The 26131-nt window shown below is 45.6% G+C and overlaps 1 protein-coding gene across 1 annotated transcript in view; it reads left to right on the top strand.

Moving 5' to 3' along the window:
- The window catches only part of zfpm2a (zinc finger protein, FOG family member 2a), a gene marked incomplete at its 3' end in the record, with an annotated part of 104582 nt that overhangs the window by 44402 nt on the left and 34049 nt on the right, over positions 1-26131 (top strand). The window contains exon 4 of the mRNA XM_079165126.1: positions 8493-8617. Within this exon, the coding sequence (XP_079021252.1) occupies positions 8493-8617 (125 nt within the window). The remainder of the gene's footprint in view (positions 1-8492; positions 8618-26131) is intronic.

Genomic DNA, 26131 nt, shown 5'->3' with positions numbered 1-26131 from the left:
GTTCAGATTAGCCCGACTGACTCCAATTGAATGGATGTAGATTTTTTTCTCCAACTTTGCCTCACAGTGGCCACCACCGAGTGTGTGGAGGGGGCCAGGTGGAGGCAGCAGCCCCTTTCCTTCCTCTCCTCTCTTTTGCGCCGCCTCTGCCCTTTTTTTTTGCTCATTGGTGGGAGGGGATGGAGATTATTCAGGATCTGGTAAGATATGGGCTCCTGTAATCATAGCTCACCGCCTCTACTGTCATTCAGTCACTAAATAGAAGTGTGTATGTGTGTGGGTGGGGGGGGGGGGGCGTCTTGGTGACGGGAGCAGCCAGACAGACGTGCGAGCACTTGAGTTCCTCCGGCAGGAAAAAGAACTGGAGGCATCCACAGACACGCCGGCTTGTCCCTGTCCCTCATTGTGGAGCAACTTTATCAGCGCCAGCCGCTCGCCCCGCTCGCTAAACTGGAGGGGCCAGTCGTCTCTTAACTTAAACATAAGATCTTTGTGGTTTGAAGCACTCGGCTGCCCCGCGGCCCTCAATGTGGATCTGAAAAGGCAAACCCGCCGTCCGCCATTCAGTCGCCCCCCATCACAAAATCACACCTCGTGGAAAGAAAAACTTGTTTCTGCTGTGTTAGCTCAAATCTAAATGCACTCAAACAGACTGTTGCACTGGAGCAAGATCCATCCAACCCCCCCCCCCCCCCCCCCCCCCCCCCCCCCCTCCACCAACACCTCTAAAGGAAAGAAAGAAGAGAGAGATGATGGAGGAAGAAAGAGAGAGGGAGGGAGAGAGAGCGGGAAAAAGGAGATGGAGATGGAGGAGGAGGAGGAGTGAGAGAGAGAGGGGGAGAGGGGGAGAGAAAAGTCAAAAACCTCCACATAACAATGCCGGAGAAAAATCAGAACATTTTCCACCGAAAGATGGGCCATTTCCAAATCCTTGTGCCCTATCAGACAAATTAAAGTAAATCAAGCATGAAATGAAGCAGAAGAGCCCGGAGATAAGGCTCCTTTAAGTCGTTTACAGATTAGGACAGAGAGAGAGAGAGAAAGAGAGAGAGAGACGGAGAGACAGAGAGAGAGAGAGGGAGAGGGAGAGAGGGAGAGGTGCATCTGGTCTCTGGCAGTGAAGGAGGCTAGTTTCTCATTTCACAATAGCAGCCTGTGTATAGGATTACTCTCCCCTGTCACCGACATGAGGAGCAGTGGGGGGAATAGACGTCTACAAAAATGTCTCTGAATGTGTCCCCTCAGAAAACGTCTCCAGCCGCCCCCCCCCCTTGCATTAAAAAACCTATCCGCGAAGGGGCTAGATGTGACACGCGATAAACCAGCAGCATTCGACCCCGGTGTCCCGCTCTGATTTGACTATTGTTATTTTCTCTTCAACTTTTTTTTTTCTCTCGTGCTCAAGTGGCCTCATCACCGCGAAGGCTTAAAAAAAAAAAATTCAAACGGATCTGGGATTGGCCGAGCCCGCCTCACGTGATTGTACGGCTGTCAGCTCCTGTGCGCATGTTAAGCACGCCTCAGATCGGGGTTTTTTGGGGGGGGTGGAGGCGGGGAGAAGGGGGGGGGGGTGGAGGTGGAGGTGGAGAGGGGTGGTGTTGCGCACATTCTATTCTCAAAACGCTATTTTCTTTCACCGTCGCAATCACTCCGTAGACGGGGTTGTTAAGCATGTGCGCCGCACTTCTATTTTCTGTCTTACATCAACAGATTAATTGCTGTTTTATTTTAGTGCTCGCAAATAATCAAAACATAATTATGGAGCTAGTTGCTCATGGAGGGAGCGATATTTTACAGTGTACACACAGGCAGTCGCACACACACATATCTCATTCACGCATGCACGCAAATGCAAGGCAGGAACTAAACAGCCCCCCCCTCCTCTTCCACACACACACACACACAGGCACCCACACAAGGCGAGGGGTGCGCTGCTCTTTGATGGCGCCCGTCGAGCTCTCGCCGGGATTTTGTTTCACTCCCTCCGTGTATCTTTTCTGGGAGCGATGAGAGGTGGGCTGGGCCGCGGCGCTCCGAGAGAGACGAGAGCTGGCCCCGGCAGTCGCCCGGGTAGCTGCTCTCCAAAGCGCCGACCTTGACCTTCCCGGGGCCCAAGTCTTAGGTTTAGCACCTCTATCGCGCTATCTCCAGGCATTTTAAAAATACTCCTGAAACTCAACGATTTAACCCGCTTTTACGCTGTTCACATCAAAACTGGATGAGAGAGAAGAAAAAAAAAGCTTAATCCATCTTATCTGTTGACTGTCAAACTGCTCCGGCTAAAACCTACTCACAAAAGACAACTAGGTCACCCAGGAAAAAAAAAAACAGAATTCCCCCGTTACCCAGGGGAAGTTGCAGCCTGGTAATTGACTTGGGAGGAGATTCAGGAGCACTTTAAAAATAGTCTCTTCCTGAATTAACTGCAAGACTCGGAGGTGGCAATGTTTACTTGTGTTCATTGCTAAAAAGTTGCCTGTTTAGGTGTTTCACAGCACACTCGTATACAAATCTTTCAAACCAATCTCCTACCTGTATTTCCTTCCAACTACTTCCCGTCACGCTTTGTGTTACACACTTTATTTATGACAACTGAACAGACAAAATAGCAACTTACTCCTTGGAGCTCAAGTCGTAGCCCCTGTTATCCATCCTCCGTCTCAGATGCGTGCGTCCTCAACGCACATACCGCCAATTACTCATTCATCCTGACACCCTCAGGTGGAGTAATGTCCTTTTGATGGTTTTGAAATTTTAAGAAAAGCATTTAAAAATGATCAGATTCCAGCGGGAGTGGCGTGTGTCCTCTAGATGTTGCCGGCTGATAGGCTGATATCTCGGCGCGAGGACAGTCATTCTTTAGGTTTCGCTGTCTCCCTTTACATGCTATCAATAGAAAATTGCAGCACTTCTCCAAAGATGGATGTCACAGAGATTGTTGTCAGCGAGTCCCGCTGCTAACTTAGCCGTGCTTCTGTGATGAAGCGGAGCGCTTCCGTGGCTGGTGTATTTCAATTGTTCAATGACACCGAACTGACAGTGTCGGTGTTGGTAATGCACCGCGGGACCAAGTTGTTGTGTGTGAGTTAGTGCAGCTTAACTTCAAATTCAGAGAAGGTCAATGGCATGGCAAGATCCTGGGTTATCTTCGGATCCCCATAAACACTGAGTCCAGTACCCCCATAGGAATTATGTCCATAGTGGACAATTCCACGCTTCAGAGTCCACTCCAGAGTCTCAGTGCCAATGCAGGAAGTAGTGTGCCGACTATGTAGCGAGGTTGTGCCTTTTCATCAAAGGAAGGTGTTTGCTCTCCAGCAGAGAGTTAGATAAGAAGATTGATACCACTCTCTTATCTGCCAGTTAAATACAAGGCCACAGCCAGCAGCCAGTTAGGTTAGCTTAGCACAAAGACTGCAAACAGGAAGGGAAACAGCTAGCTCCGACCAAATGGAACATAATCCACCAACCAGCTCCTTTAAAGCTCACTAATTAACATGTTATATTTGATTTGTTTAACCCGTATAAATCTGAAGTGTAAAACAACAATCCCCCATTGTTGTAGGGTCGTTACTACTACTTCTTGATAGAAGCTGTCGCCCGGCAACCAGCTAAGAATTTAGCAGGTTACTGCCAATAAACGCCATGTAACCTACTGTAAAAATAAAAGCATTTTTATGCATTTTGAGAGATAAATTTGAGATATAACAAGTGAATTAGTGAGCTTTAGAGATGATTTTGTTACCTTCAAGCAGGGCCAGGCTAGCTGTTTCCAGTTGTTGTGCTAAAGTAAGCTAACCAGCTGCTAGCTGCAGCTAAGGATGAAAGGGGTGGTACTCTAATCTTAAAAAGGAAAAAAAGATGTCTTTTGCTTTTTTTGTTACATTAGCATTGAACATAATCAGTGTCCAGAAGCGTCCAATGTCAATGTTTCTGTCTGGTGATGGGGCTGAAACACCTGTGTCCTTGAAAACAATACTTTGCAGGCATTGTTGGGTCCCTCCCTGGTGGGAGTCCTCCATCCTAGGGAGCCCCCATTGAATCCCACCCCAACCTCCTGCTCAGCCTGTGTGGAGGGTCACAGCTAAAATGCCCTAATCCCTTGTTTAACTCTTTCACCCTCAAAACCTCTATTGCCTGAAAACAAGCCTGACCTGAAGGGGTAAATCCTGCTACCAACCCCCCCCCCCCCACACACACACACACACCCAACCCCTCCCCCTTCTCATGTGACCAAACGCATGTGGTTGTCAACTTTCTCCCCCTCTGTTCAGGGCCAGAAGCAGACGGGTTAGGGCGGGTTTGTGGGAGATGGAGGAGACTGAGGAGACTGAGGAGGGTGGCGAGGAGATGCCGGTGGTGGGGGTCCGCCCCTGTTTTAAAACAAGCGCCTCTCTCAGAGATAATAGTGTGGGCTGTGGGTTATAAATGATGCATTTTGCTCACCAAGACCTGATAATAGCGGATTGGGTATGGGGGGGGAGAAAGTTCATCGTTCTCTTATCAAAGCTCTGTGACATTTCTCCTTCAGCTGTAAAATTTCATATCACATATCTGCTTTAAAGATGTGGCACCTTTTGTTGAACCGATACCGTACATTCCATTTCACCCCATATGCCTCTCTCGCGGTATATTAATTTATAGCCCATTTGCGGGCTCTATAACGCGGCCTGTCGGCGGAGATGACTGGGATTCAGTGGGACATCTGTGAATTGCCACGCACAGGTTATTGAACTTTGAACAACAGACATTTATATGCTTTGATTCAAAGGTAGTACTCGATATCAAGAGGGATCCTCTGCCTTCTGAAGCTCAAACACATTTTGCCCACTTGTCTCTGCTGTTGTCGTTCTTTGTTTCCCAATAACATCCTCCCTCCCTGTTAATATGCTCCTGATAACTGGAAAAAAAAGGTGAAGTAAACCAAAAGCTTTTTTTTTTCTTCTTTTTTTTTTTGTGCCTCGGGCAATTTCTTTTCCTTGAAGTTGGTTCTTTGAACTAGTTAGAGAAGTCAAATTCATGTTGAAAACGGCTCGAACACACCCAGTGCTTGAACAAATGTTAATCTGCGGTAGCAAGTTGATGATGTCATTTGTCATCTTTGACCATTCGCAGAGACCTCACTCCGGGCCAGAAATTGTATTAAGAAGATTCAGGCTTTCCCTTCATGTGCATTAATAGAACCATTCGTACAGTGAAATGGAATTACGGTAAAGAGTATTTCAGTTCCAGTCTTAAATCAACAATATAGCATTCTGATTAAAAGTGTAGTGGTTTTTGACCTTTAAAAATGTCACTTACCAAACAGACTTCATCAAGTATCCTTTATTTTTGTGAAAATCTACAGAACTTTGTTTGGAATTCCAGTGGAGATCCCAATATTTCTAAAGCCACCAAATATGTTCCCAAAATATATCAAACTTCTGGGGAAATATGTATTAAATTATCATCTATATTGAACTTTTCCCATTGGATTTTATGGTGGGAGTATATCTTAGGTTTGGATATACCAATGAGCATAAACGTCATAGCTTTGAGAGACCTGTTTTTTCCAACCTCAATGGGAAATAAAAGGGGGAAACTGCATGTTAAGGTTATGTCAAGGAGTGTTTAGTTCTATCTAATAATATTATTTAAGTGTAGAACGTGGTAGTTGAGCTCTTTTAGGGTCTCTGTCTGTCAACAGTCCATACACATTTATTCTTTAAATCATACCCAGGCTGGCACCCTGCCACTGAGAAACTCATTAGCATTCAGTCGTATGCCATTGAAGGCGAGAGATGAGCTCTCCTGTCCCTCCACACCATAACAGAAAAGAAAGACAGGACACACATTTAAAAAAACAAACAGATGCCAGCGTGGAGCATCTTGGGTGCTATCTGAGGAGGATCTCCACACACAAAGGGACATTCATTGGTCTGCCAAGTATCTGTGGAGTGCAGGAACAGACCCTAGAGTCTAGCGACAGATGATGATCTTATCGAGGGAGGGGTGGGGCGCAGGGGGTGGGGTGCAGAGGGTGAAGGTGGCGGAGAGGGGTTTGGTTGGGATTTTTGGTGGAGGGGGTACAGCTCGCAGGCCACATGAGGAGCTTCGTTTTTGCCAATGTCTGTGGCATTTGAGAATTGGACGGTGAGGAATTGTTGAAGATGGAACACAGGCGCTGGGTTCGTTACATCTCCTCACAGCCCATCATGAGCTCTCCACTTGTTTGACGGACTAAACACTTCTGTATTTGTACAGAATGCATTGGTGACAGAGTTGGGATTTTGGGGTGCTTGTAAGAGGTGTTATCACCATGACATCAAGGTTTTTTTTGCAGCCTTGTCATTATCCCGGTTGGTAACAGAACTACCAGTATATTCTTACATTTTTCACCAAACCTGTAAATGCTCATATAGAGAACATACAGACAGTACACGGAGGGAAGTCATTATTCATCCACGGGGTGTTTTTGTGGAGATCTACCAACAGTTTCTGCAACAGATGTGACAAGCCATCTGTGAGCCAAGGTCCTCAGGCAACATTTGGTGTGAGATGCGCACAACTGGCACCTAAACATGGCGGACCACAAACCGCACAAATTGAATCGTACCCCCCCCCCCCCCATCTCCCCTTCTTGCACCCATACCCAGTACCCCCTTTTTCATTCCAAGCACCCGGGAAAAAAATAAAAGAAAGAAAGAAAGGGTAAAGGAAAAGGAATCAGAATCGTTGGCTCGGGGAATGGCTGGTGCCGTTTGTCAAGCGGGGCTAAACAGGAACTCGCACCCAAGCGGTTAAAGGCCGTGGGTCTTATCTGAGGACAAACAGAATGCATCAAGCGGTGGCTGTTGCTCTCCGTGATGACGACCAGCTGTGCACCGATGTTTAATTATTTCTCTGTAATGAGCTTACCCACCTTCCACTGCAGCACCGAGGAAGACAGCATGCAATAGCAGGAACACTGGAGGGGAGACTGAGTGGAAAGAAAGAGCGAGATAACGCCGTCCAGATGATCTTACTCATGGGCCTATTCCAAAACTGTGCCTGCGGTTTCTCTCGAATACGACTTCGTGTTTAGACCGTGTGTCGGTGTTGCAGAGATATCTTCTCTTTTTTCTTTTTTTTTTTATCTACATTTGACAAAGATTTGGTCAAACAGGTGAATTTTTATTATGGGGTGACATTTAGCTTTTTTATTGTCAGCGGAGTGACCACCGCCGATGAGTATATGATCAGCAAGGGCGTCATTTGTGCCGGGTAGGATCGCCAAACGATCATGTTTATGCATTCAAAGCAGCGCATAAGAGCACATTTCCATATGAGCACAACAGACGGTGCACAATGGCGCGCCCGCAGATACACGGCTGATATTTACACAGTGGAACAGGGCTGAATAGGTCATTATACGCCGAACGCATCAGAAAAGTTCAGCGATCACTTCAGCCCATTCAGAAGGCCCTGAATACCTATTAGCCACACGTGTGAACAAATAGGTTAAAGAGACCCAATGTTAACAACTGATGTAGAGTTTGTTTGAATAATAATACAGCAGGATTATTTGCTAGATAATATATAGTTGTTGGGTTGGCTTCCTGCTAGAGTGTCGGTCCTTCCTTTGGAGGATCTCAGAATAATGATGGCAGTTGACCCCAGATCTCTGGCCTCCCAAAGATCATTCCGATGATCAAACGGTCGCACGTAATAAAAAAAAGCCTAAAACATCACTTTGTCCTGATAAAAATGTCCTTTGTTTGAGTTGGTGGAACTTCTTTAGTCTAGAAAGTTCATAAAAGCAGACAGAACTTGCCGCTACAGATGTCTGAATCATCACACTTCCTCTAACAAGACCTCTCTGGGTTGTCAAGGCAACCGGTCGGAAATGTACATTTGAGAACTCTCCCATGTACACACACACACACACACACACACACAGGGAAACATCCTCTCTGGTAAACTATGTCACGGCCTGCCATGGGATTTATCATAACTATTTGATTAATCACCATCCCGAAAAAGTACACAGAATCTAAGAGATAAGATAGAAGGGGGGGTGACAGGGAGGTGAGCACCGGTAGTTCTAACAGCGCTATCCGGTTTCACTGTTAATTAACTGGAGCTCTGCACAGCACTAACAAGGGCCCAGTCTTCCCGGAGCAACAGAAATAGGCCTGCCACTGGCCGCTCTCGCCAGCCAGCGAGCCTGCACTGTCTCACAGAGATTATCTCAACACAAGACACCTTTCAAGAAAGGTTAGCGCGCCATGTGTCTGAGGAACACCATCAGATGGATGCTCGCTTGATTTGCTTATCCATTTTGAAAAAAAAAAAAAAAGCTTGGCTTTAACCTTCGCTGTTTACCGGCGGGGCTCTGAGGCAATAATGTGATGTAGGTTTTGAGGGGAGAGGACAACTGAATGAATGTCACTGTGATTTGATGTGGAACTTGATGTGCTACATAGATGGCTGACTGCTTTGGGCTCTGGTGTGTGTTTCTTTCTTTCTTTTAGGAGAGCTGGATGGCTTCCTTAAAGACGGCGAGCGTCGTATCCACACCCGGCAGCAGCTCCCTGTGGGGACGACATGGGGACCCTTCGAGGGGAAGATCGAGATGAGCACAGACAGCATTGCAATGGTATGTCCTCGTTCTAGTCAACTGCTGCATCATTTGTGAATGTTTGGGGCGACCACTGTTTAATATTAGCCAACCACAACAAGACAGGCTGACAACACAATGATTGGAAATGACTGGATAAGATAATAGGGAGCTGAAGGTACTAAATACAGGGTGATTTGAGAAGAAATCAGCTCAACTAATCTCACACGGCACATCATTCCAGAGTTTAGGGGCCTTAAAGGTGCTTAATACGGAATTCAGAGCATATATTGCCTCCACATTGGCTCTCGACATGGAGACGGCTGAGCCAGAGGCTAGAAGCTAACAGTGCTAACAGCACAAAATGTAAACAAAGCACGGAGAAGCTTGATTTACAACACACACAGGGGGAGAGTGGCATCCTTCCCTGCTCAGGGAGATATTACTCCACTAGATCTTGTTGTTTGCTGCTTATGTTAATGCTCTGAATCCCGTAAAGAGAACCCTTAACAGAAAGTAGCAGATCACCGCCAAGAGGTCACTGCCAGAGGATCTCAGGTTACTCTTGTTTGGTCTTCAAGCAATGTTGCTTGTTGGTCATGCAAAGCTCTAAACTTTAGCAGAAACATCAATCCTAAAAGGAACAGAGAGGCAGTGTAAAGAAGCTAGAACTGGTGTGATGTGATCCCATCTGGTAGTTCGAGGTTAAAACCCTGTTTGTACGAGTTGTGCAAATCTAAATGAAAGCGAGTGAAAGGAGCCTACGCAATAATCAGGACGAGACAAAATGAAGTCATGTGTGGCAGATTTTAGCGTCAACGCCTGTTTGGCCGATAAGAAGAATGTCCGTCTTGTACAGAATTCAGCTGAAGAAAGTTGTTTGCCATCCAGTTTTTTTTGTACCTTGGCTAGACAGTCCTGGGTTGAGTGCAACATACCAAACTCAGTGGAGTTTTATTGGAAGGTATATAATGAGGCATACTTTACAAGGTGTTATAATTGGATCCTCTAAAGCACTTTGTTGAAAAAGGTCAAACTGTCCATTGGTGGGGTGATGAGTAAAAAGACAAAGCAGGTCGTGCTACAGTAGAAGAGGATATGGACCCACTTTCACGAACCGAGAGCCCAAATGATGTCTTTATTATTGACTTGCTTCAAAATATGAAATAATAATAATACATTTATTAACCATTAGTAAGCCACTAGTCACCGTTTATAAAGTATGCCTAATTAAAAACTGTTTGTTGGACTAAAGGGATGATTAAATTCATTTATTTGGTCAATCTTTGCCTGTGGCAGCCATGGGAACACGATTGTCCTACTGTACATCTAAAGACCGTATTAATGGCAATTCCCGTGACATTCAAACCCATTGAGGTGGCTCTCCTGGGACCCAACTGGCCCCCTTTGAAGTGCATCCATTTCAACCACTTAATCTGCATATTTCATGACAAAACGCTTTAATTGGTGGATTTTGAGCTCCATCCAGTCTTCAACTGAATGAAGTCACAATCCATTATTTTTGATGTTACCCTGCACACAGCCGCCTTTATGTCTCTTGTTTCAAAGAGGCTGGTGTTGACCCGCTGCTCCGGTGGAGTGACGAGCCCCTCCACGGGTTTCATATTCCATTCTGCATTTGGATTAATTAAGAAATTCCTATTAAAATGGTAACCAAGCTCACATTCATCCTGTTAAGAAACATAAGGAAAAGTCCGTGAGGATTTTTTGGACTCAGAGGCCCCCCCCACACCAACGTTTTCTTCCCTTAAACTTTACTAAATCATTTTCGGAGCAGCTTTTTCAACTGTTTTCTAAGCTCCCCTCACGGTTTTGAAGTCATCAGTGGCTTTCAATAACCCGGGCCGTATTATAGCCATGAAATATGGCTTCTCTCAGGGTAAAGCCAGTTATCCTTGGGCGGAAAAGTGATTTGACAGAGCAACACCTCAAGTTGCTTCCCAACGTAACACACTCCGTATACTTCTCCAGCAATCTCTCCATGAATTTCCCTGAAAGGCGTCCGATACCAACCCTTCAGCCCTCAAATGACCCCGCTGACTCACGCGGAAATTATCTTTTGAGAATCTTTTTGTTGCTCGGGTGCTTTTCGCAGACACAAACTTTACAAATTCATCACCCGGCTGACTTAGCTGCATACGCTGATTGTTGCTCTTGGCTAGAGTGATACGTTCTTAACTAACTGCCCTCTGAGGAATTCATCCAGATCCTCCTCAGGTTTTTCTCATTTCTTTTTGTTTTAAGCGAGCAGGTGCTGGTCATCACCTGTAATAGGCTGTGGAGGGGTTACAGAATATGCCAAACCTCCCTCGCAATTAAAAGCCAAGGAAGACGCTTTGGCATATTGCCTTTAAGGATCTCATGTGTGTCTATTCTCCCGGGGGGCCCTCTCAGTGCTTTGCCGCTTGCCCTCCTCCTCTCCTAAGTTTCATGTCTCCAACGGGGTACTGGCTGTTAGCAGCTTCCCACTATCTCTCATTAAAGGCTAGGTCAACCCAACTGGCATGTTTTGTTTTACCGAGCCTCCTTTCAGGGTTCAGTGTAACTTTTCACTTTGTTTGTTGGATGCAGAACAAGCCAGAAAAATATCAGCCGATCCCTCGTATTCAGGCACGTCACGAGGGAATCATCTCATTTACAGTAGCGTAGTTTTTTTTTTTTTTTTTTTTAAATGAAACCTCTAGTTATTGAGCTGTTGCCTTGTTAAAACATGCAGCCGTTGGCAACATCCGTAATGTGTGTTCTGCGTTTATCTCAAGTTATTTCAGTGGGAGGCGAGGGAGTTGTGCAAACCTTCCAACACGGACGCATCAAGATGCGGAACAAACCCTGTTGCCTCACCTGGAGAGGGGGGAAGGAAAGTAGAAAGTAACGTAAAAGTGAGCAGACAAAGAAGAAGAAGAAGCCAGATGCGTGTCAGGGCGGCCAGTGCTGCAGAGCGGGGTCAGAGGGCAGCCAGAGAGTGTTTGAGGTAGAAATAAAGGCTCATTGCTTCAGCTAGGAGGCACTCTCAGTCATTCTTATGAAGTGTGACCTCCACAGACTATTAAATGTCCTTTTACTCTCTTAGCTTTTTTTTCTCGAAACTATCGAGGTGAATGAATTACCCGAAGGCGGCCAGGTATATGGCAGGAGCGGCACCTCTCTCGTGAATGAAACACATGACCCGCGCGGTGAGATATTGATATGCCCTCTCTGAAGTCAAACATATTTTACTCCCTCCGTCCAGACGCGTCATTTCAGATACGACTCTTTAGAGGTCAGGCTATTTTTGTCGAGCTTGCCACGGGTCCGTTTCTCGATCCTGGGCACGGCGCCCGGAGAGCGACTGAAAGTGTAACATCTCCTTGAAGTGGCTCACAGTAAATAATGAAAGATCTCGTGAACTTAGGCCGCTTTTTTTTGCATTAGACTGGAGCAGGAGCCGTTTAGGAGCAGGGCACGTGTAGGTCCGGCCCGGAGTCTGATGTAGGGAGGCGGGCGAGGTTTGCTGGTCCCCTGAGGTAGCGAACGGGAGCTGGAGCTGGAGCCGGTGGACGACAGGGCTCAGTAGCCGTGCCCCAGGAGTGATGGATGACGCCGGAGAAAAGAGCGGCGAGTGGAGCGTTACGCGCGGTTGTCCAGACAGGCCTGGAAAGAGAGGTGTAGAGCTTGAAAAAGAAGAGAATGAGAGCGAGAGAGAGAGGGGGGGAGGGAGGGGAGGGGACAGAGAAAAAATAAAAAGCATGACAGGAAATCTGGGCATCTGCAGGACAGAGATAGGGTCACATCTCGACCGTTTATCAAAGAGGAAAGCAGATTTCACAGCTGATGGGTCGGCTGTGGCAGGCCTGTAGACCCCAGGGGCTCAGTCTGGCGTGAGGCACTGGAGTTATAGCTATGGCTGTTGCAGACCTGTTAACGCAATCACATTGCGCTGTATCAGGGCAGCACATATGCCCGGCTTTACTGTGGTCTTTACCGTTCTTAGATCACACACCGATTTGAGACGTTTTTAGTCTAAATACAGAACTGGTTTCCACATGTAATATCTTTTAAAGACGATAAGGAGGAGATGTAAGGCAGCCTAAATGGGACACAACAGAAGGCTCTTAACTAGATTGACTGACAGAGACCAGAGTCTGAGCTGAAGACTGAGGAGCGGGACCCGGGTTGGAGCGCTCTATGGCGAGAGAGGCAGAACAGCAAGACAATAAAAAGAACAGAATAAAACGCCCTAAGAGTTGGCTGTGCTGCTGTCGTCAGCTGCTTCCTCTGCCGCCCCGCTCCTCTTCCTCCTCCGCCTCCTCTCCTCTCTGCCTGACTGATGGAGCTGCCAGAGTGCCGTCTCATCCCTCACTTCTCTCACTGATCAATCAGACCATTAGACTCCAATTACAGCCGCAGCCCCGGCGCAGGTGAGCGACGAGCACATTCAGCCCCGGCTGCCGACAACGCCTCCGCCCACGGCTTCCTCTCGCACGCTCTCTCTCTCTCTCTCTCTCCCAAATTAACACAAATTAATAGTGACACTCAGACATAAATGTCGGCAGCGGACGGGGCTAAATTAACAGTCTGGGTCGAAGCTATTGAGTAGCAGGTGTCTTTTTAAAAGAGGTAATTACCTACGCCGGACAGAACCGGGAGGAGACGGTCGGCCCCGCCGGTTTGCCTGGAGTGAGAGGCCTGGCCTCGGTGAGCCTGGCTCCCATTGTAGGTGTTAATAATTGATTGGGAGGAGAGCTATTAATGAGCAGCAGATTTAGAGCTCGGTTGTAAACGTGTGTTGATGAGGGTGTTGCCGCCTCTCGTACAATGCCTTACCAATGCTAATTACTGGGGCTTAGTCAAGGTGCACTGTAATGAGTCTGGATTCAATAGAATTCTGGTCTGCATGTGTTTTGAGGGCCTTTTAGTGCAAATGACATGGTAATTGCAATGCATAAGGCTCGCGTGATTCCAGATCAAGATCTATCGGGTTTTATCTCGTCCTCCATCTTTATACAGTATAGACTTGTTGTGTTAGAGCGCATACGAGAATATGGTTCATGATCCCATACTCGGGTCCAGAAACAAAAGCAATGAATTGGAAGGTTGCAAGGACATAATGAGAGTCACTAAGCACTATAGGCTAATAATGTATAATAATCAATTTAGTCTTAACGAGATATCAAGACGTTACCCTTGAATGAAAAGTCATCACAATCATAGGTATGTATGACATATATTTGTGATGGGTGGAATATCTTTCACATCTGTTACATTTTTGTCTGTCGTTTTGAATCGGTTATGATACAAAATGAAGCCTTCACAAGTTATTTTGAATCTACTGGTGTCGCATGAGAGCAGAGCCATTAAACGCCCGCGTGCTCGCACATGTGCACAATGCGTCTGGGGTATTTGTGTGTGTGTGTGCACGCACTGATGTGTGTGTTTGTTTTGGGTAGTGCTGTACGTGTGTGGGAGGTGCGTGTGCGAGCGCATGCTGTGTTTTTTGGGGCTGTGAACAGAGAGCTTTAGCTTGTAGACTACAGAAGAGCAAAAATGTCAAGATACTGTCCTAATTTTCACCTGGGACAGAGAGAGAGAGAGAGAGAGAGAGAGAGAGAGAGAGAGAGAGAGAGAGAGAGAGAGAGAGAGAGAGAGAGAGAGAGAGGCAGAGGCTGTCAGCCGATGGAGTGTGATTATTGTGTAATTTAGTACAAGGGTAGGAATATGGGCCTGTGCAACTCCCCCCTCCAAAAAAGATGCTCCAGAAATTATTCAGCCCATCACTCAAGTCATTTATCTCACCCCCCCTTTTTTCTTTTGCCCACCCTCTCCCTTCCCAATATGTTTATTGTTAGCTACCCCTAAACTTTAACAAGTGGCGGCGGATTTTTCTGTTTCAGAAATTATATTTTTCTTCTTGTCACTGCTTCATTAATCAAGAGGAGGCATTCTGAAAAATGTTTTGTTTTGGAGGCTGCAATCTATTTTGTGTGTGCGCGCGCGTGTGTGTGTGTGTGTGTGTGTGCGCGCGTGTGTGTGTGTTGTAGTTAATCTGCGCCCGTGGCAGGTTTCCCCTCCGAAACGCAGCGCTAAGCAGCGGTATCGCAGGCCTATTGTTGTAGCCTCTGTCATAGCAAGGAGAGCCTGATGCAGGCCTGGGCTCGGCTGATAAGGAAAAGAGGATTCAACATGGCTGGAAAGGAGAATCAGTGGGACTTGAGAGTGGAGTACGGATGGGGCAGATGCGCTCGCACACACACAAACACACACACACAGACATGCATACATAACCATGCACACACGTTCTACACACACTCAGTCACACATGAGCCGACACACACACACACACACACACACACACACACACACACACACACACACACACACACACACACACAAATCATCACCATCATCACACTGGCACATGCCCAGGCAATTATTTACAGTAACATCCAATTACATATGCAAGAAGGCACCCCAGGATAGGACCTCTGTGTAGCATAGCTGCTAAATCACACACACACACACACACACACACACACACACATCCTGCAATATGCATGCACATGCACACAAACAAACAAACAAACAAACCATTAAACTACAAAACAACTAACATTTTGATGTATGTCTGCATTTAAAGGTGGCCCGTGCTTTCTATCTGTAAGTCACACTGTCTTTGATACGGGGTTTTTTTTTGGTTTTTTTAAACGCCAGACACTATCAGGACTAACAGGATTTGAATTTCTAGCGTTGGACACACAAATAATTTTGGCACAAAGAATGTGGCTCCGTCTAATGAAATAATGGGCCCAAATTTTAGGCGGAGAACCAATTTGTGATTGCATGCATCAATTATTTCTTGGGTTTAAACCAATATCAGGGCTGGGGTCTCTTCAGATGGGTAAAATGGTAATTATCTGGCGCTGCCCCCCCCCCCCCAATCCTAACCCATCCATATATTTATCGACGGCATTTATCGATGGTTTTCATGTTCCCGCGTTACTGAAAAGGGAGGGGGGACATCAAGGTGAATTCTATTGAAGTAGCCCTTTAAATGTGGGCTTTTGTAAGCAGATCAACATGACATTAATGTCCGTTTGGGAGGCAGATGGATTGTAGGTTGTGGCGGAAAAAAACTCACCGCTACTGTTTTTTATATTTTTTTATATTGCTATACACATTTATTTCCCTAGCCTGCTCTTTCAGAGTGACTGCGTGCATGGCTGGAAGTCACTGCTCCTTGTGTTTAGCCGTGAAGCACTCAGTCAGTCGCCACAGTCAGACAGCTATACGGCCACGGCCGAGCTCCACTGTTTGAGAGATAATGCATGGTTGACTTGATCTACAAGTGAACCTGACATTTCGCCCGTCCCTTACATCACAACACAACTACACCCAAACTGATATGGCAGCCCCCCCCCCCCCCCCCCCCCCCCACAGATGATAAGCAGAGCAGGACTCACTGATTTGCTTCATGCTCGCCGAGATGGCTGCTTGGTTTTCCTCAAACACGCCAAGGATGCAGTGATCAACACAAATATAAAGATGGGGACCATCTGCAGCGCAATGCAGCGCTCGCAGTGTTTATGAGTGTTGCATTCATATCTACATTATTTTCTTCCAGTGGTTACAGCAAATGGTACTGAGGCTTATGTGGGAGCGATAGAGGCGGTACGTTATACCAAGATAAACACGTTGACGTTAAAAATGCTGAAATTTGCTGAGTTTTTTTTTTTACGTCCTTTCACTCCTCTAGCACTGCTGCTTTCACCAAATTCCAAACATTTATGTTACTTCATACTTCAGCTCATTTCAGAGGGGAATATCGCTACACTGTATATCACTACATTCATCAGACAGCTCTAGTTACCGGTCACTTTACAGATTAAAAAATAATTATGAACCTTGAAAATGCAATCATTATACAGATTCAACTTTGACCTTATGGTGTAATATATATCATAATAAAACACTCAGAAGGAGAAACGTGTACTTTTACTTTGACACTCACTGATATTACTTCTATATCGTGGGATTTTGAATGCCGGACTGTAACTTGTTGCTTATTGTTACTTTTACTCGAGTAAAGGATCTGAATACGTCTTCCACCACTTCCTGTTTTGTCTGCAGTAAAGCAATGTCTTGTGCTGCAAATCTGATTTGGTTGCACACAAACGTTTCATTGTGAAAATGCAGGTAAAATGCAGGTTGCGAACATTCTCCAACATCCATTTTATTGTATTTTCAATTCTGGAGATCATCTAGAAACGCTAAAGATGCTCTCATCCAGTCATTTATCTATTCTCTGCCGCTCTCTCTGTGTAGCAGGTAGATTCTAGATAAGATGAGCATGCGTTATTGTGCAGATTTCACACTAAGGAAACATCGCTCATGTCGCTGTAATGACATGAATGGCTCTATCCTCCCAGACGCCGAAGATGTGACCGTTCTACTGTTAATAGATAGACAGGCTGCTGTCTTCCTGCAGCAGAGCAAGACCAGTGACGGCTGAAAGACCCACAGTGAGGCTCCAGGTCCTAAGGGGGGGGGGGCTTGAGGAGGGTGAGCTGGGTGTCCCTGTCCCCCCCCCCCCCCCTTCACACTCACACACAACCCTCTGGGTGTTTGCTGTCTGCCAGTGGCCCATCAGGGAGAGACACAGTCTGCATCGCAAACTTATCACACTGAGGAAATGCAGCGTCTGCATGCTTATGTTTCCTGTACGTCATAAACCTCGTGCAAACAGCTTGATGAGAGCATTGACATTGCTGAACGACAGTTAAGTTCGGGGTTGCAGAAACACCTACGTCACACGCTATCGCTTACACACACTTATCTCTAGAGTCTCGTGAATCAGCTTCTTGAGCTGCGATGTACCGGAAACAAGGAAACAAGCAAAGCTGGGTTTCAGACTGTACAGGCAACAATAGTGGAGCTCAGGACTACCCGGCTTCACGCACGTCGCCTTGTTTTACAGTACGCAATATGTCTTCCCAAATGAAGGACTATCCAACACTTCCAATACACGGCGGAGTGCTGTTGCAGCAAAGGCGCAAGAGGAGGAGGAGGAAGAAGAGGCAAGAAAAGTGAAACAAAGTTGAGTGGTGCCAGCTGCTTTGCCATCTGTCACTGTCATGGCTGCACTTGTGATATGTTGAAACAACTTTCTTGAAAAGTGGTGCAGATTATCCCCCGATTGTTTGCATTTGCAAGTCCCCCCTCCACCCCGATAGTCTTCTTGGTACTTCCAGGACAAAGGTGGATGACCCATCCCTCTCCATCAGCTCAGATTGTAGAATTGTAAAGTTGCAGTTCTCCGTGTTTTGCCGCTGGTTGGAAAGTGAGCATGAGACTTTAAAACCTCCCCGAAATCGTCTGCACAAGCATCGTCTACACAAGCATTGTCGCTCTTCGGTGTTCAGCCGTTCTCCCCCCTCTCTTGTCACATTGGCGCGGGAAGCGGAGAAGCAAAGGGGCTTTTGCTTGCTTCACCTCCTTCAGCGAGTAGAAGGACTGCCACCCTGCAGGGAGGCAAACCCCTGCTGGTGGACCTTGATAAGTCCTCGCCGTCCCCTGTCCTGGCCTTAGCCCTCTGATCCTCAGCCTAGTTGGATCGGGGCCAAAGACAAAGCTCTGTCAAAACGTCTCCGTATGAACAACCGAGCAGAAAGTCCTCTGACAAAAAACAAAAAAGGTTAGCGTTGATGATAAGAAAGCTGATAGGTGCTGGAGGAGATGAAGGTCTGGACAGTGTTCATTCGCTCCCTGGTGGTCCGGCAGCACCTCATTAGATGGATGTGTATGAGGCTGTCAAAGAAGGAATATTATAACGCGGGGTCGTCGGCAAACTAATTGGGTAACAAAGACCATTTCCAGCTCGAGAAACCCATCTTTTAACAGTCAGCGTGCTGAGACTCTGATAAGAGAGTTCACGTCTAATGCATTTAGCGAGGGCCAAGTTCACCATCTTTATCTTATTTACTTAACTTGGTGTAAATATTGTCGGCCTTTTTCGCGGCGGATTTAGCCAGAAATGCAGTCTGAAGTGCACCCGGGGATCAAACTATTGCGCACTGCAGCAATATGTAGACGATCAGGTGGTAAGCAAATCAAACATACCTTTGTTGGGGTTTGTTAGTCGTTAGAACAAAGGGACATGTTTTCTCACTTTGTTCTTTGTCAAATTATAATTATTTTAATTTGTTGTGCTTTGCGGTTATTATAATTATGATTCTGTACACTTTAATATGGGTAGAGCTCCACTTCCGAATGCGCAGACTTGAGAGAGTCTCCTGAAATATAAAATCACATACAGATGCTATTCTAATGCATCATGAAACTCCACCAGAGGAGAGAGGGGAGTTCAAAAGAATATTAAAATCCAATACCTAGAGGGGGGCACAGGGGTTTATCTAAAGTCAGGGGCTTTATTCAAGCATCATGCCTACTATTTTATTGTTTGTCTTTATTTGCTGCCTCTGACTGATCCTAGTCTTCCGCGTGTGGTTATGAGAGCAGGGATTTGTTGTGACCCCATTGACTGATTGACTCCTGAGTTCCTTTTTTTTTCCTTTTTGAAGAAATCCCCCCACCCCACCCCCACCCCCACCCATCCGCATGTTTATTCCCGAAAGAGAGCGAGCGGTTCTGTCCGGAGAATGTGCCACCCGCCACCTTGACCCCCAGGGGCCACGGTAATATCCATACAGGTGAACATTACTGGCTCCGGGTTCCCCTATTATGTTCCCTCACACAGCTTCTCGCCGCTCGGGGAGTCAGCCCCAGCTTACATGCAAGAGATCAAACAAGTCCTTCCCAATTGAATTCAAATGGAAAATTTCGAGTAATTCAAACAGTGAGTAGTGAAGCGACAGGGCTGTTCTGTCCCCTGACCAAAGCCAAACACTAGAAGTACATGTGTGTGTGTGCTCATACCTCCACTCATACCTCCGAGATATGATTAACTCCTGGAGCGCATGCATTACAAATTCAGCTTTCTCTTGTTTACAACTTCAAATAGTTCTCAGGACATACGCATTATACATAGTTACAGAAGTACACGCGCATTTACTCGTGAAGTTGAATTAAACATTCTCCACTACAAAGAAAGTTGGGGACATTGTTGAATGATGCTGAAGGGCTGGGGAGGGAGAAGAAGTTTGGACTGGATCAGTAGAGAGCGGTGTGGGTGATGTACAAATATTAAAGGAAAGGACACGAGGGATGAGAGGAGAGGAGAGGACCCGATAGGAAATAAAGAGAGGGAAAGGAAATGACAGGAGAGAGGAGCCATGATAGGAGATGAGGAGGAAAGGAAAGGAGAGATGAGAGAGGGTAGGAGATGAGGAGGAAAGGAAAGACAAGGTGAGGAAAGGAAAGAAATAGCAAAATAAGAAATGAAAGGAAAGGAGAGAGGAGAGGAGGAAAGGAAAAGAAAGGATTAGCAAAAGGACGAATAGGAAATGACAGGAAAAGAGAGAAAGGGAAAGAAAGGACAGATGAGAGAGGGTAGGAGATGAGGAGGAAAGGAAAGACGAGGAGACAAAAGGAAAGGAATAGCAAAAAAAATAAATGGGGTAGGAAAGGAGAGATGATAGAGGATAGGAGATAAAACAATGAAAGAAAGGGCGAAGAGAGGATAGGAAAAGCAAAAGGATAAAAAGGAAAAGAGAGCAAGGAAAGGAGAGACAAGAGAGGATAGGAGATAAATCAAGGAAAGGAAGGAAACAAGAGGAAGCATATCAAAAGCAAAGGGAATGACTGGAAAAGGAAAAGAACAGCAAAATAATTCATAGGAAAGGAAAGGAGTCTGGGGTGGAGAAAGGGGTTGCTTGTCTTCAGGGCAGGTACAGCTTACTCTAAACTGTTTGGCTTTAGAGTTGGAGCACCTCAAAGCGCCCGAAGGTCTCGAAGAATGGAGTACAGAGGATAGAGAGCCCCCTCCTTCTGAATCGCCATTCTCCTCTCTTCCCCTCCCTGATTTAGTAAGATTCACTTTGAAAAATAACATGACAAAATCATTTCTAGATGCGCGGCTAATAATTCAGCGTTGCTACCTAATCAGCATCCCGAGCAGCCAATCACTCGTCGGCCTCATAACCACTCTGTTATGTCTTGAAGCAGCAACAGAGCAGGTCGGCCATCATGCAGTGCCGCCCACAGTCAATATAAATACAAGCAGTGTGGGCATTTCAATGGAGGGAAATAAGCGACAGCTAATGCAGCACATGAACTTTGATGCTTACAGTCCAGTCAGCAGGATAAAAGGTGATTTAAATGAGGAAATATTTATTCCCCAAAGCGCCGCCAATGATAGCGGCAGACAAATAAAGGCACATGCGCACAGTGATGGGTGTCCCTTTAAAGATTCCGGGGGAACAGCAGTGACTCTCTCAATTTAATCGATTTTGAAAATGAAAAGTCAATTTAACAAAGTTGAAAAGAGAAAGATGGGCTACGGGAGAAAGCAGAAGACGAAGAAGAGGATGAAGAGAAAAAAAAGGCATTCTCTTGCACTCAAGCAGTAAACTAACTGCCGCACAGAGCAGGCAGAGATTTCAGCTGAATTATCTCCCACCTCACATTTGCTCTTAGGCAAGCAGTTTAAAAGCCAAGCGATTGAGCCAGTGATCCAATTTGAAATGCAGAAATGATTAGAGCAGCTTGCCTCATTTCATATCGGAATTCTCTGATTTATGACAGGGCACCAGCCAAGATCTATCTCTAAAGGGAATTAGTGTGCAATTCCTGCATATTTCTGTTATTTAGTCTCCCCATAGCAGATGCTATAGCCTTAGAGAGAGAGAGAGAGGAGGGGGGGGGGACAGAATGAAAGCCGTTTGTGGGTATCTTTTCATTTTGGCAGATGTAACCACGGCCATTTAGAAGAAGGAGGGAATGACACAAAGGCAGACTTGAGGAATGACGGTATTTCTCACCTTATGTAGGATGTTGACGGAGACTCTTTTTTTCAGAATGCAATGGAGGAAACAGGCAGCAGCCCTAACTAAGCACTATGCACAACTTTTTTTTTTGTCACCCGGCATGGATATAGCGGTGGGAGAACACAGACTTTGTGTTTTTTACTCAACAAAAAAATAAAAATAAAGTAAAGACCCTTGCAACCCATCCATCCTTGAGGCTAAGAAAATATTAATACGCAGAGCGATAACGAGGGCTAGAGGAAAATCTCCCTTAATGAAATTTCCAGTTGACCACATGCAATTTGTTTCATCGCAGTGAACAACTAATTGCAATGGACGTTATCAAGGTGTGAGTGTGCTGTCTGCTGTAAACTGACTGGTAGAACAGGTACAAATCCTTTATCCTCCCTCCCATGTTAGAAACAGAGAACATATAAACTTGACATAACCCATACATAAGCTTGCTTTTTTTATTATGCTGCTAGTACCCTCTGAAAAAGGACGTGGCGCTCCTGAAAATGACATTCCCATACAACAAAACTTGTGAATTACGATTCGAGGGGAAACCTATTTTGTCGTGGATTATGTTCGCTTTAAAATAAGTTTAAAATGAGTCGACAGAAGTCCGCATAGGGAGGAGGAAGGGTCATGTTTTTCAACCCAGGAGACTGTCGTTGGTGTCCCATGTGAAGTGCTATTGTAGCCTAAACATAACCAAGTATTTGTGTTGCGTTATTGATTGGTTTTGTTTTAATCCAAAAGATGATTTATTTGGCTCAATCTAACCAAGCAGTTTTGCAGCGTTTTCTTTTTTTGTTACAATTTACAGCAATAACCACGTGTTTCAAACTGTTCGTAACTGCGACCGTAATCCAGGAGAAAATACGTAGTGCAGTTTGAGTTTGAGTTTATTTCATTCGTATGGGAGTGTCATTTTATTGGAGACAGGGTCGTGATTGATTTTGGACATTGCGTTACGTTGCATTTTAGAGGGGAGGAAGTGAATCTGTCGGGGATTCAAGTCAAATGAAGAATTGATAAAGCGTTTTATTCTTCATCCGAGAGATGTTAATGTTATTTGCCTGGTGTTTTTGCTTTATTTTTTTTATTTTTTTTAAATGGCACTACTTGACACCGAGTGGGTGTTGAAAGCACGGCGTGTGAAGCCAATGAATGTGTCGAGATATTCAGACGGAGCGGTTTTGATCTCTCAGTTGTCTAAATCCTGCAGCTGTGGGATCAAGACGGATACAGTGCCAGTCAGTGACCTTGGTGGAGGGAGGAAGAAGGGAAAAAAAAGCCATGGGGGAAAATAATCATTCCCACCAAGGTTTGTATCGATTTCACCTGCCCTGACCATGAAGCGGGTTAAGAGTAGCCAGTGGTGGTGAAATGGTCAGCGGCGATATCATTAGCTTGTTGTTTACACAGGGAAGCAGGGAGTTAGAGGAAGGCTGAGTGTCACAAGCCACTTTCTTCTTCACCTCCTTCAGCTGATCAGAGGATCATGGTATCAAGGAGGGATTAGTAGCGACTTGGGATTTGTGTGATTGGTTAATTTATTGCGGTGATGGCAGGTCTTTCATCTATGGCAACATTTAATCAGCGCAGCCACAGAGGCTATTACAGGTTAGCTCCTTTCTGGAGTCAGTCCGGCTGTGCCATCAGCTCTATCACAATTCCCCTGAAATTTCCAAATTATCTGGAACAGGCTTTAGCTTCTCAGTAATAAAAATTAGAACAGATTCCTGATAGAAGCTTTTGCTCACACAGGGCCAATTATAAATAGTACAGCCCTGCCTTGGAAGAGGGGTGAGGGGGGAGGGATTGAGGTAAAAAAAAAAAAAATCCAACTCTGAGAAATGTGCGCGGAACTTATCGTTCAGCCTCTGCTCCGCTCTGATCCAAATCCATGTGGCTGAAAATTTATATTAGATCTTATCACAGAGGCCTAAGTCGAGAAAAAAAAAATCAATGAAGGTTATCTTTTATGTTGCAGCAACTTGTGGAAATATTGATTTTCATTTTATAGCGAATTTGGAGCATCAGTTTGTAATCACTTCCTCGCTGACTACACTGTTTCGCTCACTGTATCTCTTACACGGGGAACGGTAACAGGGCTCAGGGAGGAGGAAAAAAAATAATAATAAAAAACACCGGCAGAGTATTGAAACCACTGAAGTGAAGGCAGAGGGTGGATAAACCATAACACACTGCACAGACAGGAGGTTTTTTATACAGGCTCTGACAGGGATGATAGTGTGTAAACTGATACTAAACACTGTACCCCCGTAAACAAAACTAATACTTATTTGTCTTATAACATCTCTCTTTTTGAATATTTGTTTAAAATACCTCAAATAAACATGCAATATGAACTAAGATTTGTTTTTGTAGGTGACATATTTAATATCCAACAGGGGTCAGCATATTTTTTTGGGGGACAGGAAAGAGCTTCCATACGTCACATCCTCTGCTGGTGTGATGTGTTAACGCCTCCCTCTCTCCCGGGTAAATCTAAATGTTCTGCCTGTCAGGCCTCGGCCACTCAGGCCAAACCGATCCAGACCCCAGCAAATGTTTTTTTTTTCCCTCATTTGCTTTTGGCTCCTCCCCCTTCCCGCACCGCAGACGCCCGCTGCGTCTTAATCCTAAATATGTAGTGTGCAGTCGCTCCTTCTGCGTTTCTTTGTCTGCGTGACGTCTGGTACATGCGGCGTGCTTACAAAGCACGCGGGCCACCATTGTCGCGATCGATGCATTATGTAAATCTGCACCCGGGAAACGGTCATGGGGTTCGCTGCTGGCTCTGTTTGCCAACAAAAGGGAAGTAAAGGAAAATAGTGGCCAATCACGATTAAATCACATATATTACCCGTGGTCAGGATTTTTTTTTAAGTTTCTATCTCAGCAGCAACTGAAGGATTAATCCAGATTGCTGCAATAATTTTGAACACATTTCTAACAATGGGAAGACGTCGAGTTAAGGTGGTATTTTTTTGTCCCCATTGGTTCCTATTGAGAGCAGCTGGAATATCATGAATTCCCAGAGGCTCAGAGGGACGGCGGAGAGGCCTCTCGCTCGCTGAATAAGAGATGGCTCCAGTCTGGAGATCTAAGGAAGGGTTAATCTGATTCCCATTTCAGATAGTCGTCCTAGCAACAATCGGCCGGTCTGCTCTGCTCCTTTGACAGGGGTGTGAGATTTTCAGGTTAGCCAGATAGAAGACTTTATTGTGAGGCTAATTTGAAATGTGAAATCGAGGATGACTTAAATTACAGAGGTCCTCTCGCTCTCTCTCTCTCATCTGCTGCCAGGACGGGATAAGAGGATGCCAGGAGAAGGAATAAGAATATCAACAGACACAATTTACTGTCTGTGTTTGATCAGTTTGGCAGTGTAGTTTGCCAGCGTGCAGATATATATATATATACACACACACACACACATTTATATATATAGGGACTACGTAGGAATCTGTCTTTATTTAGTGTCTTTAATTTTCAGACAAAATCCAAACAGATTGCTATCATCTCCCCGAGATGTATTTGCTGCTACTAAATAAATGCTCTCTGAAAAAAAAGAAGTCAGTTTGTCCTCCAGCCTCACACTAGATAGAGTTCATGGCGAGAGAAATGGGCGGCTGGAGGAGGAGGAGGAGGAGGAGGAAGAGGAGGATGAGGAGGAGGGGGGCATGCAGGCACACTGCCTGTGCTCATCTCTTGTGCATATCTGTGCCAATTCAGACCTTTAACATGCTCAAGTGACATTTGCATTTATCCTCGAAGGTTGTTTGCCTTCTGCGGGGGAGAGAGGAAGTGAAAAAGCGCGAGCATTTCTTCTGTTGCATTAGGCAGATGGACGGCGTTCTGTCGCCTCGGAACGGAAAAAAGAAATGAGAGTGTTCGGGATTGCACTCCCAGCCCCGCATTTCTCTTAGCTCGACTAGTTCTGTAACATCTTAATGAAGGAGGGTCGTCCCCCCACCACCACCACCGCCACCACCCACCCTCCACCCCGAAGGTTCAAAAGTATTACGGCCTTGAAATACTGACGTTTTGCCTTTGAGTAAGAATAGTAAACACTGTACCCAGCTGCCTGGGATGTTGCCCACACACTCACACACCCGACGCCACCATTTTGCAAGAGGCGAGAGAAAAAGGAGCACCAGGAAACAAAATAGAACAGAGCAGGAAATCACATGAGGATAAATAGAACGAGCAAGATCCCAGTGACACCGCGGTGGATGTTGCACTCTATCTCCCTCTTTTCTTTTTTTTTTCTTCTTTCCGATGGAATAAAACTCCCACGTTTGACCTCTGACCGGGGAAGAAAAACGACCTTACAACATTCAGAATACATTTTTTTTCCCGGCATATTATAAAAACCCCTAACCTCAATCGCCCTTTGAAATGGATACTGATTCTTTAAATTCTTCCCTGCTTGTTTTCAGGAAATGGTGAGATCCTGGCGATAGCGAGGCACAATGTGCCCAAAGTTCAGCCCTGAACGCTCGCTTCCTCCTCTCTGAGAGTCGCCAGCCTTTTCTTTCTTCATTTCTTTCTTTTTACATAAATCCCAGATTTGTACTTCCTAATCTTTAAATGATCGGATGCTGAATCATTGGGGTTCAGT

The sequence above is a fragment of the Pholis gunnellus genome, assembly GCF_910591455.1.
Source record: "Pholis gunnellus genome assembly, chromosome: 8".
In the NCBI taxonomy this organism is placed as follows: domain Eukaryota; kingdom Metazoa; phylum Chordata; class Actinopteri; order Perciformes; family Pholidae; genus Pholis; species Pholis gunnellus.
This window is presented reverse-complemented; position numbering and strand designations above follow the sequence as displayed.